The sequence below is a fragment of the Nomascus leucogenys genome, chromosome 2 (genome assembly GCF_006542625.1).
Source record: "Nomascus leucogenys isolate Asia chromosome 2, Asia_NLE_v1, whole genome shotgun sequence".
Taxonomy (NCBI): Eukaryota; Metazoa; Chordata; class Mammalia; order Primates; family Hylobatidae; genus Nomascus; species Nomascus leucogenys.
The window spans coordinates 150520028-150534831 of record NC_044382.1 but is presented as its reverse complement, the minus strand read 5'-3'; the positions used below and the strand labels follow the sequence as shown (position 1 = coordinate 150534831).

The following is a 14804-nucleotide window of genomic DNA, read 5'->3' as shown; positions in this document are numbered from 1 at the left end:
ACATCTGGTTAATTTTTATATTTTTAGAAGAGACGGGGTTTCACCATGTTGGCCGGCCTGGTCTTGAAATCCTGGGCTCAAGTGATCCACCCGCCTCAGCCTCCCAAAGTGCTTGGATTACAGGCGTGAGCCACCACGCCCGGCCTGAAATTGAAATTTAACAGGGCATCCTATATTGTTATTTGCCAAACCTGGCAACTCTGGGGAAATCTTTCAACTTCTGCACTTCTCCTTCCTCATGTGCAAATCCCCGATTAGGAGGACGATTAGTAAGTGCATGCTTACTTATTCACTTACTCATTTTGTGCGGGGCCCGGGGCCTGCTCAACTGTCTACGAAAGTAATCGCTGTTTTTCCTGATTCCAGCTGCCTGGGAGTTGGTGATTTGCTCATGATTGATGCTCAGGCTGCCTGGGGCAGCGCGAAATGGGTGGGAGCTGTCCAAGGATGCCTTCCATCAACACTGAAAGATGGAATGGCTGCCCCACCCTCCCGGGCTTATGCTTGTTAATGCAAAGAATGACACCTCTGGTCCTACCTGATCCAGATATTTCTTCCACACAGGTTCGCTGTTGTCAGCAACAAACTCATTCCAGCCATGGGCCAGCCGGCGCTGCGTCACCGAGAACTCCGACAACCCAGTGTGTAAGTCCACCTGGAAAGAGAGGTCAGGCACAAGCTCACCAATGGGCCCAGCAAGGAATGAGGCAACAAGGGACAGACTCCCACTCTGAAAGGCAGCGACTTCCATGATGGACCAGGGACATGGGCTTGTCCACCAAGGTTCTGGGACTTGTTCAAAGACCCCGTGCAGATGGGGCAGAGAGAGGAGGAAAAGGCACAGGCCAGTGACCATTATAATAACAGCAGAAAAGATGACTCCGGTCTTAAATTTCAACAAATGGAAGTGCAGCGTAGACTTCTAGAAATGCAGAAACACATATTTTCTTCTTAAAAAAAAATAGGTCTTGAGAATGTAAAATGGTACAGGTGTTATGGAAACTGTGTGGTGGTTCCTCAAAAAATTAAAAAGGGAGCTACCAGATCCAGCAATTCCACTTTGGAGTATATACCCAAAGGAACTGCCAGTGGGGCTCCAAGAGATGTTTGTACAACCACATTCACAGCACTATTCACAAAAGCAAAAAGGAGGAAACAAGCCACCAATCTGTCGAGGGATGAATGACTGCATGAAACGTGGTGTACATGCACAATGAAATACTATTTGGCCTCAGAACAAAAGAAAATGCTGACACATGCTACAACATGGATACACCTTTAAGTTGAACCTTGAGGATGAAGTGAAATAAACGAGTCACAAAAAGACAAATTCTGTTGATTCCACATATGAATGACATAGACTAGTCAAATTCATAGAGACAAAAAGTAGAATGGTGGGTGCCAGAGGCTGGAGGGAGAGGGAATGGGAAGTGAGTGTTTAATGGAGACAGATTCAGTTTTACTAGATGAAAAGAATACTGGAGATGCTCATGTACCCTGCCTTGCTGACTGTGGTCTTAAGACCCTCCCATGAGAGGGTCCCACCCTATAGTCTGGGGGAAGGAATGATGTCATGAAGCTTCCCTCAAAACCCAAAGATAGGATTCAGTGAGTTTTCACGTAGCTGAACACGAGGATGCTCCTGGAGAATGGCATCCAGGGAGATGTTTGAACAATCATGTTCATAGCAGCACTGGGCATGGAAGCTCTGTGCCCCTTCCCCCATTACCTGCCCTATGCGTCTCTTCATAGTTATCCTTTGCCTTTATAATAAACTGGTAGGGCTTTGTGGCCCACGCCTGTAATCCCAGCACTTTGGGAGGCCAAGGCAGGCAGATCGCCTGAGTTCGGGAGTTCGAGACCAGCCTGACCAACATGAAGAAACCCTGTCTCTACTAAAAATACAAAATTAGCCAGGGGTGGTGGCATGTGCCCATAATCCCAGCCACTCAGGAGGCTGAGGCAGGAGAATGGCTTGAACCTGGGAGGCGGAGGTTGCAGTGAGCTGAGATCGCACCATTGCACTCCAGCCTGGGCAACAACAGCGAAACTCCATCTCAAAAAAAAAAAAAAAAAAAATTATAATAAACTGGTAAATGTTTAAAAAAAAAATTCTGGAGATAGAGAATGGTGATGGTTGTGCAACAGTGTCAATGTACTTAATGCAACTACAATGTACACTTTAAAATGGTTAAGGCCAGGCACAGCGACTCACACCTGTAATCCCAAAACTTTAGGAGGCTGAGGTGGGGAGATGGCTTAAACCTAGGAGTTCAAGACTAGTCTGGGCTATATAGCACGATCTTGGCTCTACAAAAAATTAAAAAAATTAGCCCATTGTGGTGGCAGACTCCTGTAGTCTCAGCTACTCAGGAGGCTGAGGCAGGAGGATTGCTTAAGCCCAGGAGGTGGAGGCTGCACTGGGCCTTGATTGCAGCACTGGACTCGAGCCTCAGCAAAAGAGTGAGATGTCTTGGAAAAAAAAAAAAACATGATTAAGATAGTAAATTTTATGTTGTGTATTTACCAGAATCAGACATTTTTAAAAATAGGCCTGTCTTAAGAAACAAGAGTATTTTTTGAAAAGATATACAAAACTGACAAACTTTTAGCCAGGCTAAGAAAAAAAGAAGGAAGAACCAAATAAATACAAACAGAAATGAAAAAGGAGACTTTACAAATTATATCACAGAGATTCAAAGGGCCATTAGTGGCTACCATGAGCAACTATATGCCAATAAATTGGAAAATACAGAAGAAATGGATAAATTCCTAGACACACAGAACCTACCAAGATTGAACCATGAAGAAATCCAAAATCTGAATACACCAATAACAAGGAATACAATCGAAGCCATAATAAAAAGTCTTCCAGTTAGGAAAAGCCCAGGACCCAGTGGCTTCACTGCTGAATTCTACCAAACATTCAAAGAATCGATACGAATCCCATTTAAATTATTCCAAAAAATAGATGAATAGGGAGTACTTTCATTTGACAAGGCCAGTATTACCCTGATACCAAAACCAGACAAAGACACATTTAAAAAAGAAAACTACTGGCCAATACCACTGATGACTATTGATGCAAAAATGCTTAGCAAAATACAAGCAAATTGAATGCAGTAACACATTAAAATGAAAATTCATCATGACCAAGTGTGATTTATCCCAAGGGTGCAAGGATGGTTCACCATACACAAATTAATGTGACACATCTTATCAAGAGAATGAAAGACAAAAACCATACGATCATTTCAATTAATGCTGAAAAAAGGTGACAAAATTCAACATCCCTTCATGATAAAAACCCTAAAAAACCTAGGTATAAAAGGAACGTATCTCAATGTAATAAAAGCCATATATGACAGACCCAGGGCTACTGTCATACCGAATGAGGAAAAACTGAAAGCTTTTCCTGTAGGATACCCACTTTTACCACTATTATTCAACAGAGTACTGTAAGTTCTAGCTAGAGCAATCAGACCAGAGTAAAAAATAAAGGGCATCCAAATTGGAAAGGAAGAAGTCAAATTATTCTTGTTTGCAGATGATATGATCTTATATCTGAAAAAACCTAAAGACTCCACCTAAAACTATTAGAACTCATAAACAGAATCAGTAAAGTCACAGGACACAAACTCAAATTATAAAGATCAGTAGCATTGCTATACGCTAAGAGAAAGCAATCTGAAAAAGAAATCAATTAAGTAATCCCATTTACAACAGCTACAAATTAAATATCTAGGAATTAACTTAAAGAAGTAAAAGATCTCTACAATGAAAACTATAAAACATTGATGCGAGAAACTGAAGAAGACACAGAAAAATGGAAAGATAGTCCATGTTCATGGGTTGGAAAAATCAATATAGTTAAAATGTCCATACTACCCAAAGCAATCTATAGATTTAATGGAATCCCTATTAAAATAACAATGACATTCTTAACAGAAATAGAAAAAACAATTTACAAATTTATATGCAACCACAAAAGACCCAGAATCGCCAAAGCTATCTTAAGAAAAAAGAACAACACTGGAGGAATCATATTACCTGACTTTAAATTATACTACAGAGCATTAGTAACCAAAACGGCATGGTAGTGTCATAAAAACAGATACAGAGATCAGTGAAACAGAACACAGAACCCAGACATAAATCCATACATCTGCAGTGAACTCGTTTTTGACAAAGGTGTCAAGAACATCCACTGGGGAAAGGGCAATCTCTTTAATAAATGGTATTGGGAAAACAAAATCTCCACATGCAGGAGAGTGAAATTTCACCCCATCTCTCATTATCAATAAAAATCAAATAAAAATGGATTAAAGACGAGGTGGGCAGATTACCTGAGGTCAGGAGTTCGAGATCAGCCTGGTCAACATGGCAAAACCCCAGCTCTACTAAAAATACAAAAATTAGCTGGATGTGGTTGTGCACGCCTGTAATCCCAGCTACTACAGCAGGCTGAGGCAACAGAATTGCTTGAACCCAGGGGGCGGAGGTTGCAGTGAGCTGAGATTGCGCCACCGCACTCCAGCCTGGGCAACAGAGTGAGACACCGTCTCAGAAAAAAAAAAAGATTAAAGACTTCAATCTAAGATCACAGACTATGAAACTATCAAGAGAACATCAGGGAAACTCTCCAGGACATTGAACTGGGCAAAGATTTCTTGACTAATATACTACAAGCAGAGGCAACCAAAGCAAAAATGGATAAATGGAATCACGCCAAGTTAAACAGCTTCTGCACAGCAAACGAAATCATCATCAAAGTGAAGAGACAACCCACAGAATGGAAGAAAATATTTGCAAACTACCCATCTGACACGGGAATGTATAAGGAACTCAAACAACTCTATAGGAGAAAACCTAATAATCTGCTTTTAAAATGGCCCAAAGATCTGGATAGACATTTCTCAAAAGAAGACATATGAATGCGAAACAGGTACATGAAAAGGTGCTCACCATCACTGATCAGAGAAATGCAAATCAAAACTACAATGAGGTATCATCTGATCACAGTTAAAATGGCTTTTATCCAAAAGTCAGGTAATAACAAATCGTGGATATGAAAACAAGGGAACCCTTGTACACTGTTGGTAGGAACGTTAATTAGTATGACTCTGGTGAACACTTTGGAGGGTTCCTCAAAAAACTAAAAATACGCTGGGCACGGTGGCTCATACCTGTAATTCCAGCACTTTGGGAGGCCAAGGCGGGCAGATCATGAGGTCAGGAGATCGAGACCATCCTGGCTAACACAGTGAAACCCCATCTCTACTAAAAATACAAAAAAAAATTAGCCAGGCATGGTGGCAGGCGCCTGTAGTCCCAGCTACTCAGGAGGCTGAGACAGGAGAATGGCATGAACCCGGGAGGTGGAGCTTGCAGTGAGCAGAGATCGTGCCACTGCACTGCAGCTTGGGCGACAGAGTGAGACTTCATCTCAAAAAAAAAAAAAAAAAAAAAAAAAAAAGGAAAAAGAAAAAAAAACCAAAAAATTAAAAATACAACTATTATATGTTGTATTGGATGTATTGGATTGGATCCCCAATCCCACTCCTGGATACATAACCAAAAGAAAGGAAATCAGAATATTGAAGAGCTATGTGCACTCCCATGTTTATTGCAGGAGTATTCACAATAGCCAAGGTTTGGAAGGAGCCTAAGTGCCCATCAACAGACAAATGAATAAAGAAAATGTGGTACATATACACAATGGAGTACTATGCACCCATAAAAAAGAATGAGATCCTGTCATCTGCAACAACATGGATGGAACTGGAGGTCATTATATTAAGTCAAATAACATAGTGGCCTCCAGATGCAGAAAGGCAAACTTTGCAGGTTCTCACTGATTTGTGGGAGCTAAAAATTAAAATAACTGAACTCATGGAGATAGTAGGATGGTTACCAGGGCCTGGTAAGGGTAGCTGGGAGAAAGCGGAGAGGGCTATGGGTACAAAAATATAGTTAGAAGGAATAAATAAGACCTAGTATTTGCAGGCACGACAGGGTGACTGCTGTCAAAAATAATTTAATTGTACATTTTAAAGTAACTAAAAGAGTGTAAGTGGATGACTTGTAACACAAAGGATAAATGCTTGAGGTAATGGAGACCCCGTTTGCCCTGATGTGATTATTATACAGTGTATGCCTGTATCAAAGTATCTCTGGAACCCATAAATATACACCTACTATGTACCCACAAAAATTAAAAATAAAAAAGAAACAGTAGCTAAAACAGTTATATTGTGCCCAACACCATTCAAGCTCTTTCTGTAAACAAATTCATTAAATACAGCTAATTTATGAGTCACTCATAATGGAGGGAAACTTTGCTGTTCTGGTCACAACAAAAGTGTCCTTGTTTTTAAAAAGCCAGTAACAAGAAAACTGCACTTGCTGGTAGAGGAAACAGGGAAAACAGAATTGATTTCTAGATTCTTTTGAATGGTGAAAGAAAATCTAGCTCATTTTCTAGGTAGGGATAATGTTTAGGCACAGAAGAAATACTTCCTCCCCCTTTCCAAATACTAATGCACAGGGCTTGAATTTAAAGAGACTTGGGTTATTCTCAAGGAAAGACACATCAAACATTGGCTTCCAGCTTCCCGAAATTATAGCATGTGCCCTTTTCCTGGGGGCTTTTTATTTGCTCTCCCAAAACGTAGTGGTAATGAGTACGCACATGCACGCACGCAGGCACACACACACACACAAACACGTGTGCAATGCAAATGTTTCTTGTCTTGCGCTGGCCAGGAAATAATTCAAACTCACTTGAGAAACTTGGGAGAATTTGGTTTTAGTACCTGGCAACTCCACAGATTATAAAAGACGATGGTGGGCATACAGGATGACGAAGAGTTTGGGCTCTGATATGAAACAGCTGGACTCCACACTGGGCTGTGCTACCTCTAACACTGGACTGTGCTACCTTCTGTGTCTCAACTTCATCTTCCATCCCTTCATGTTTTTGCCAAGAAATGTGAGGCTGAAGAGACGCAGCGTACACAAGAGTGTCTGAAAGGACGGCGTCTTCCAGTAAGGGCCTGGTGAAGATGAGCTCTACTGACAAGTACTGATATTCTACCTGTGGCATCTGAACCCTTCAACATCAACAATATTTTCCAACCTTGATGATAAAATTGATCCCAACACAGAATTTCGAAGCACTGTTCAGGGCTTTGCGTTGCTTTCTTTTAAACATAAAACCTTATCACGATTAGCACCAGATGCAAATTCAATTCTTACACAAAACGCTTTGGCCAAATCCTCCTTCTGGCATTTGCACGCTTCCTTGGGGGGCAGGGCTGTCACCTTCTTCTCTTTCTCTGTGGCTTTCAGCTCACTCTGTTCATCAATCTGTGAAAAGAGCAGGGTTGCTGTTTAGCAGATTGAACTTTTGTACTGATGAATTTTTAAATTTATTATTTATTTTTATTTTTTTTTTGAGATGGAGTCTCACTCTGTCACCCAGGCTGGAGTGCAGTGGCATGATCTCAGCTCACTATAACCTCCACTTCCTGGGTTCAAGAGATTCTCCTGTCTCAGCCTCCCAAGTAGGTGGGATTACAGGTACACATCACCACACCACACTAATTTTTTTTTGGTATTTTTAGTAGAGATGAGGTTTCACCATGTTGGCCAGGTTGGTCTCAAACACCTGACCTCAGGTGATCTGCTTGCCTCGGCCTCCCCAAAGTGCTGGGATTATAGGTGTGAGCCACTGTACCCAGCCACATGTGTTTTTTTTACAGCATAACACACACACAAAGTGTGCATATGTGTACAGCTCACAAACTAACCCTTATAACCAGCCCCCAAATTAAGAAACAGATATGACTAGTCCCCTGATGCTCCCTCAGCCTACCTACCTACCTGAGGGGTAACTGCTATCATGGTTTCAATCCTCATAGATTAGGTTTGCCAGGGTTTGAACTTTATGGAAATGGTGCCATGCAGTATACACTCATACATGCTTTCTTGTCTGATTTCTTTCACTCAACATTGTTAGTGAGATTGCATGTAGCAACAGTACACTAATTTTCACAGTAGCTTAGTATTCCACTGTATGAGTAGATCACAACGTATTTGTTGTCCTGTTGATGAATATCTTGGTTCCAGTTGTTAGTTGTTGGCTAATACTGATGCATCTGTTTTTAAGCAAGTTTTTTTTTTTTTTTTTTGTCACCCAGGCTGGAGTGCACTGGTGCAGTCATAGCTCACTGCAGCCTCAACCTCCCAGGCTCAGGTGATCCTCCTGCTTTAGCGTCCTGAATAGCAGGACCACAGGTGCATGCTATTGTGCCTGGCTAATTTTTTAATATTTTGTAGAGACAGGATCTCCCTATGTTGCCCAGGCTGAGCCCACTTATTTAACAGAATTGAAACTTGTAAGCGGACAGAGTAGGGCAACAATGTACATATTTAGAATCCTGAACCTCAGACTTCCAGGATTCTCCATCAAGTGTGCACTATATTGCAGAGAGTGCCTCCTGCTGATGATAGGTGGTATCACAGCCTAGTTCTATGGGACACGTTACATAACAGAAGAAAAGGGGAGGGGAAGCACAACCAAGTTCTGGAAGTCCCAGCACTCTGTGTTGAGACCCACAGGCCTGGAAAGAAGCCAAGTGAAACACCTGAGGCTTCGGGGGGCTTTGCTAATACAAAGGAGACCTCAGAAACAGGAAAGTGTGAGGTATTTTTGCAAAACCATTCCTAGCATCCTGACACCCAGGATGTGATGCTCATCTTTTCCTTTTCCACCAGGTTATCGGAAACTGGGAAAGAGGAAGCAGGAGAGGTACTGAGTAACTTCCTCCTTTAGCTGTAATAGACATTGCAAATCCCACTCTTCCTTCTTGCCAGCCGCCCTCCCCACCCCCAAACCATCTCCTCCCAAATGCCTATTTGCTTAGAAAAGCTGTGCTAGCCCCCTCGGTTTCCTGGGGCTGCTTCTCACTCATGCCCAGTGCCCAGGAGCACAGCAGTGATTACACAGATCTTTAAACAGGCTTAGCCATCCATTGGGAGCCCTCTTTAAGTCAACATTGCATTCTTTGTAGAGTTACTTCAAAGAAAAATGTGGATTGCACAAGACTTTTCCCCCCATTCTCAAAATCTACTTCCGTTGTACCAAATAAAAGTGCTTGATTCTTCCTCACACCACACGTGGAGGCAGGCTGGGGGCTTGGCACTACCCCCATCCCCCGCACTCCCTCAGCTGCTCTCAGCCTTGCCATTTCTCACTCACTACACCGAATTCACTTTTCCTTTTTTTTTTTTTTTTTTTTTGAGGTGGAGTCTCGCTCTGTCACCCAGGCTGGAATGCAGTGGTGCGATCTCGGCTCACTACAACCTCCTTCTCCGGGGTTCAAGCAAGTCTCCTGCCTCAGCCTCCTTAGTAGCTGGGACTGCAGGCACGCACCACCATGCCTCGCTAATTTGTTTTTGTATTTTTAGTAGAGACAGGGGTTTCACCATGTTGGCCAGGCTGGTCTCAAACTTCTGACCTCGGGTGATCCGCCCACCTCAGCCTCCGAACGTGCTGAGATTACAGGCGTGAGCCACTGCACCTGGCTCGAAACACATAAATCCCATCACACACACACACACACACACACACACACACACACACACACACGCCCCATGCTTGAAAACACTTGCAGAGATTCCAGTGCTCTCAGGATAAGAGCCCAACTACCTTCAGTGTGACTGCCCAGAACCCACACATGTTACAACATGGATGAACCTTGAAGACGTTTTGCCTGGTGAAATAAGCCAGACCCGAAAGGACAAATCCTATAGGATTCCAGTTACAGGAGGTCCCTAAAATAGTCAAACTCACACAGACAGAAAGGAGAGCAGAGGTTACCAGGGGCTGGGGAGTTTGTGTTTAATGACCACAGAGTCTCTTTGGGAAAGATGAAAGAGTTTTGGAGGCAAATGTTGGTGATGGTTGCATAACAATGGGAATATACTTAATGTCAGTGAACCATACCCTTAAAAATGGTTAAAATGGTGAATTTTATGTTATGTATATTTTACCACAATAAAAATCCAGAAGAAAAGGGCCAGACACTGTGGCTCATACCTGTAATCCCAGCACTTTGGGAAGCCGAGGCAGGCAGATCATCTAAGGTCAGGAGTTCTAGACCAGCCTGGCCAACATGGTATTATGTAAAAATACAAAAATTAGCCAGACATGGTGGCAGGCATCTGTAATCTCAGCTACCCGGGAGGCTGAGTCAGGGAGAATTGCTTGAACCTGGAAGGCGGAGGTTGCAATGAGCCAAGATCATGCCACTGCACTCCAGCCTGGGCAACAGAGTGAGACTCTGTCTCAAAAAAAAAAAAAAAAAAAGAGTCTCGCTCTGTCGCCCAGGCTGGAGTGCAATGGCACAATCTCGGCTCACTGCAACCTCCGCCTTCCTGGTTCAAGTGATTCTCCTGCCTCAGCCTCTTGAGGGGCTGGGATTACAGGCACCTGCCATCATGCCTGGCTAATTTTTGTAGAGACGGGTTTCACCATGTTGGTCAGGCTGGTCTGCAATTCCTGAGTTCAGGTGATCCACTCGCTTCGGCCTCCCAAAGTGCTGGGATTACAGGCACGAGCCACTGCGCCCGGCCCAGTTTGGGCTTTTATATAGGACACTGCTGTGACCATTCCCATGCGAGCCTTCCAGGAGACACGAGTGCCCAAATGTGCTCAGAAGTGGAACTTAATCTGGGGTTATCTTTCCCTCAGATCTGCACCCCCAACCCCACTGCCCACAGGTGCTGGGCAGGTGAGTGGTGACAATCAAGCTTAAGACCATGTGGGAAAATGGGGAAGAACACCGCAAGAGAACTCAGAAAGACCTGCCTACTTTTTAATGTTAGAGACAAAAAACAAACAAACAAAAACCCTAAATGCAGCCACAGGGTAGAGGAGGCATCACCAGGCCCAGACTCGGCCTAGTCTGGCTCCCCCCACCTACGCTGTGTGACCCTCAGCAAGCCCCTTGACCTTTCTGAGTCGCAGTTTCCTCCTCTTTAACATGGGAATGATGATACCTCGCTGCTAGCATTGATGTGAGGAAGGGCTTCTGAAATTTCAGCCTCAGGTCAAGAGGGGCTTCAGAGATGTTTTCCAGCCCCTGAAGTCCTTTCTAGGTACTACCTGTGTGCATCTGTTGTGCATATGCAGTGGTAGTGTGACACCAGTGAGCGAGGAGCTAGCAAAAGGACAAAGTGAGATACTTGGAGTATGAACCTTGCTCAAGGGTGGCCAGTGCATTCAGGCCAAGAGGAGATGGCTAGGCAGAGTGGTGGCCAATGCACTTGTTGGCAAGGTGAGGAGATGGGTTACATCCAGGGAAATTGTGCAATAAGGAAATATACTAATGGTAATGGTAGCCAGTGTTCTTACTGTTAGTGAAAAGAGTTAAAAATATACAAAGAGCTGGCACAGACCCTGTGGTATTTATTGGGCTGGAATATATGGAGACATAGAGACAGACAGATATAAAACTAAATATAGATCTCACAGCATACGCACACTTACACCCCCTCCACTGAGAGGGCCCAGGAGCCATGGCACCCAGTAACAATGAACACAGACTACCAGATCTTGCTTTCTAAATATAATTCTTCCAGTAAAAAGAGCCAAGGATCCTGGGAGAAATGGCTTTTTCCAGGGCCAAGGTACAGAATGTACAAAATGAAGCTGAAGTTTCTCATTATGCCAGAAAGGGAAGTGCTCAAAGGATAATGGAAAAAATGTCAAGAGGACATGGCAGCCACCTTGAAGGGGTTCCCATTGGCCAAATTAAGGCAATCAAGCATCAAAATAAATATTGATAGTAACATATCATAACATATTTAATCAACTAGGACTTTGATATGGCCTGGCTCTGTGTCCCCACCCAAATCTCATTTTGAATTGTAATCTGAATTGTCATCTCCACATGTTGGGGAAGGGACCTCATGGGAGGTGATTAGATGGTGGGAGCAGTTTCCTCATGCTGATGAGAGTGAGTGGGTTCCCACAAGATCTGATGGTTTCATATGAGGCTTCCCCCTTTGCTCGGCATTCATTCTCTCTCCTGCTGCTCTGTGAAGAGGTGCCTTCCGCCATGACTGTAAGTTTCCTGAGGCCTCCCCAGACATGTGGAACCGTGAGTCAATGAAACCTCTTTTCTTTATAAATTACTCAGTCTTGGATATTTCTTCATAGCAGCATGAGAATGGACTAATACAGAGTCCTTGCATTCCTACTGATATCAACGAATAAATGACCAAGTCAACAGGGAGAAGAGAAAGCTCTTCCTTATAGAAGACCGTAAATGAGGGAGAATGATGATGATGGTGGTGATATTGTTTGGATCTGTGTTCCCCCTGACATCTCATGTCCAACTGTAATCTCTAATATTGGAGGTGGGCCTGGTGGGAGGTGACTGGATCATGGGGGCAGATATGTCATGAATGGTTTAGCACTATCCCCTTAGTACTGTCCTCACGATTGTGAGTGAGTTCTCATGAGATCTGGTCATTTAAAAGCATGGGACACCTCCCCCTGCTCTCTCTCTTGCTCCTGTTTCCACCATGTAACACACTTCGCTGCTCCTTTGCCTCCCACCATGATTGGAAACTTCCTGAGGTCTTCCCAGAAGAAGCCACTGTGCTTCCTGTACAGCCTGCAGAACCGTGAGCCCAGCAAAACTCTTAGTCCTATAAATCATTCAGTCTCAGGTATTTCTTCTTTTCATGTGTGCGTTTTTTGAGAAAGAGTCTCACTCTGTCACCTAGGCTGGAGTGCAGTGGTACAATCTTAGCTCACTGCAACCTCCGCCTCCTGGGTTCAAACTATACTCCTGCCTCAGCCTCCCAGGTAGCTGGGATTACAGCCATGCATCATCAAGCCCGGCTAATTTTGTATTTTTAGTAGAGACCAGGCTTCACCATGTTGGCCAGGCTGCTCTTGAACTTCTGACCTCAAGTGATCCACCTGCCTTGGCCTTCCAAAGTGCTGGGATTACAGGCATGAGCCACCATGCTCGGTTTCAGGTATTTCTTTATAGCAGTGTGAGAAGGGACTAATGTAGATGGAATTAGAAAATCACCATTCAGCAAACAGTGTGATAGTAATCTATTCAGCCAAGCATTGTCCATGCATGCCAAACTTAATGAGTGAAAATGAGAATCAGATACTGACACCGTCTCAACATGTCTCTTTGTAAAATACTTAATCATTAAAAAGGAGAAAATAATAGCTTTAATTAAGGGAAACCTGGCAGATGCTGTCTTAACCAAGGGGCAAAAGTTACCCCCACCAGTAACGAGACAAATAGCTGGGTGGGCCTCTCAATACCATGTACTAAGGAGGACACAGTATCAGGCCACAAGGCTTTCTCCAGAAGTGCGTAACCCGAGCCAAATCCCAAGGAAACATTAGACAAACTCAAATCAAGGGACATCCTATGATGTCCCCAAGCCTGGAATCTGAGTCTGGAATCTCTAAAAAGGTCGAGAATACAAAAGACAAGGAAAACCCACAGGAGTATTCCACAAAGGAGACCAGGGGGACACTGCAACTAAGAGCCACATCCTTTCCCGGTTACAGGTACAACGCTGATTGGAACCTGTGGACTGGATTGTCATATTGTGTAGATACTCATTTCCTGATTTTTGGACTCTGTTGTGATTAATGAAGATTGTCACTTAAAGAAAATAGACTGGGCACAGTGGCTGACACCTATAATCCCAACACTTTCGGAGGCTGAGGTGGGAGGATTGCTTGAGCTCAGGAGTTTGAGACCAGCCTGGGCAACATGGTGAAATCCAGTCTCTACAAAAATACAAAAACTAGCTGGGTGTGGTGGCACATGCCTGTAGTCCCAGCTACTGGGGAGGCTGAGGTTGAAGAATCGCTTGAGCCTGAGTTGGAGGCTGCAGTGAGCTGAGACTGTGCCACTGCTCTCAGCTGGATGACAAGAGAAAGACGCTGTCTCAAAAAACAAAAACAAAACAACAAAAAAAAACAAAACAAAAAAACCAACACCCCCACCCCCAGCACACACACACACACACACACACACACACACACACACACACACACAGATGTATTCAGAAATAACAGAGCATCATGTCTGCAATTTATGCCTAAATGGGGGCGGTGAGGCTGAGGACAATACAGCCAGTGTAGGAATGTACTAACGATGCTGAGAGACCCTGGAGGAAGGATGTGCAAATGTGTTTTTCCTATCATCTTCTTACAACTTTTCTGTCCGTTTGAAATTATTTCCAGACAATAAGGGAAGAAATGACTCCAGAATAATGGTATGGCTGGGAAGAAACAGGTTCATTCCTATATTCGAGTTCAACCCACATTGGCTGAGCACGTACTATGGACCAGACATGGCTGCTTGTCATCACGTGCACCTTCGCTCCTCTATCTGACCAAAAGTTCAAGTTGGCAGGTGCTGTGCCCATTTTGTTGGATGGGCAAACCAAGGCCCTGGATTTGAGAGCTTTGCCCAAGGTCAGGGCAGGTGAGTGTAGAGTGAGGGTTTGATGCAGGCTTTCCTGCCAGCCCACCTCTCTGCCTGCAGACACACAACTGGGCCTCCCTGGCACTGATTCACACTCAGTTTCAGGACAGTGAGGCTGGTTCCTAGTGGACCTGCTTGTGGCCTGAGCAGCAGAAAGCAGTAGCCCACTGAGCTGTGCCCAAGATGACAAGGACAGTGGTTCCCAGGAATCCCCTAGCTTTGCTCCAGGGCAGGCCCAGCGCTGGATCCCAGCATGTCCCTGGG

At 44.0% G+C, this 14804-nt stretch overlaps 1 protein-coding gene across 2 annotated transcripts in view; it reads right to left on the bottom strand.

The window, feature by feature from the left end:
* The window catches only part of ATP2C2 (ATPase secretory pathway Ca2+ transporting 2), an 81060-nt gene that overhangs the window by 52094 nt on the left and 14162 nt on the right, over positions 1–14804 (bottom strand). For both annotated transcript variants that reach the window (XM_012505237.2, XM_003272493.4), the window contains exons 2-3: positions 7258–7368; positions 539–655 (exon numbers count right to left, since the gene is read on the bottom strand). In XM_012505237.2, coding sequence (XP_012360691.2) covers positions 539–655; positions 7258–7368 — 228 coding nt within the window. The remainder of the gene's footprint in view (positions 1–538; positions 656–7257; positions 7369–14804) is intronic.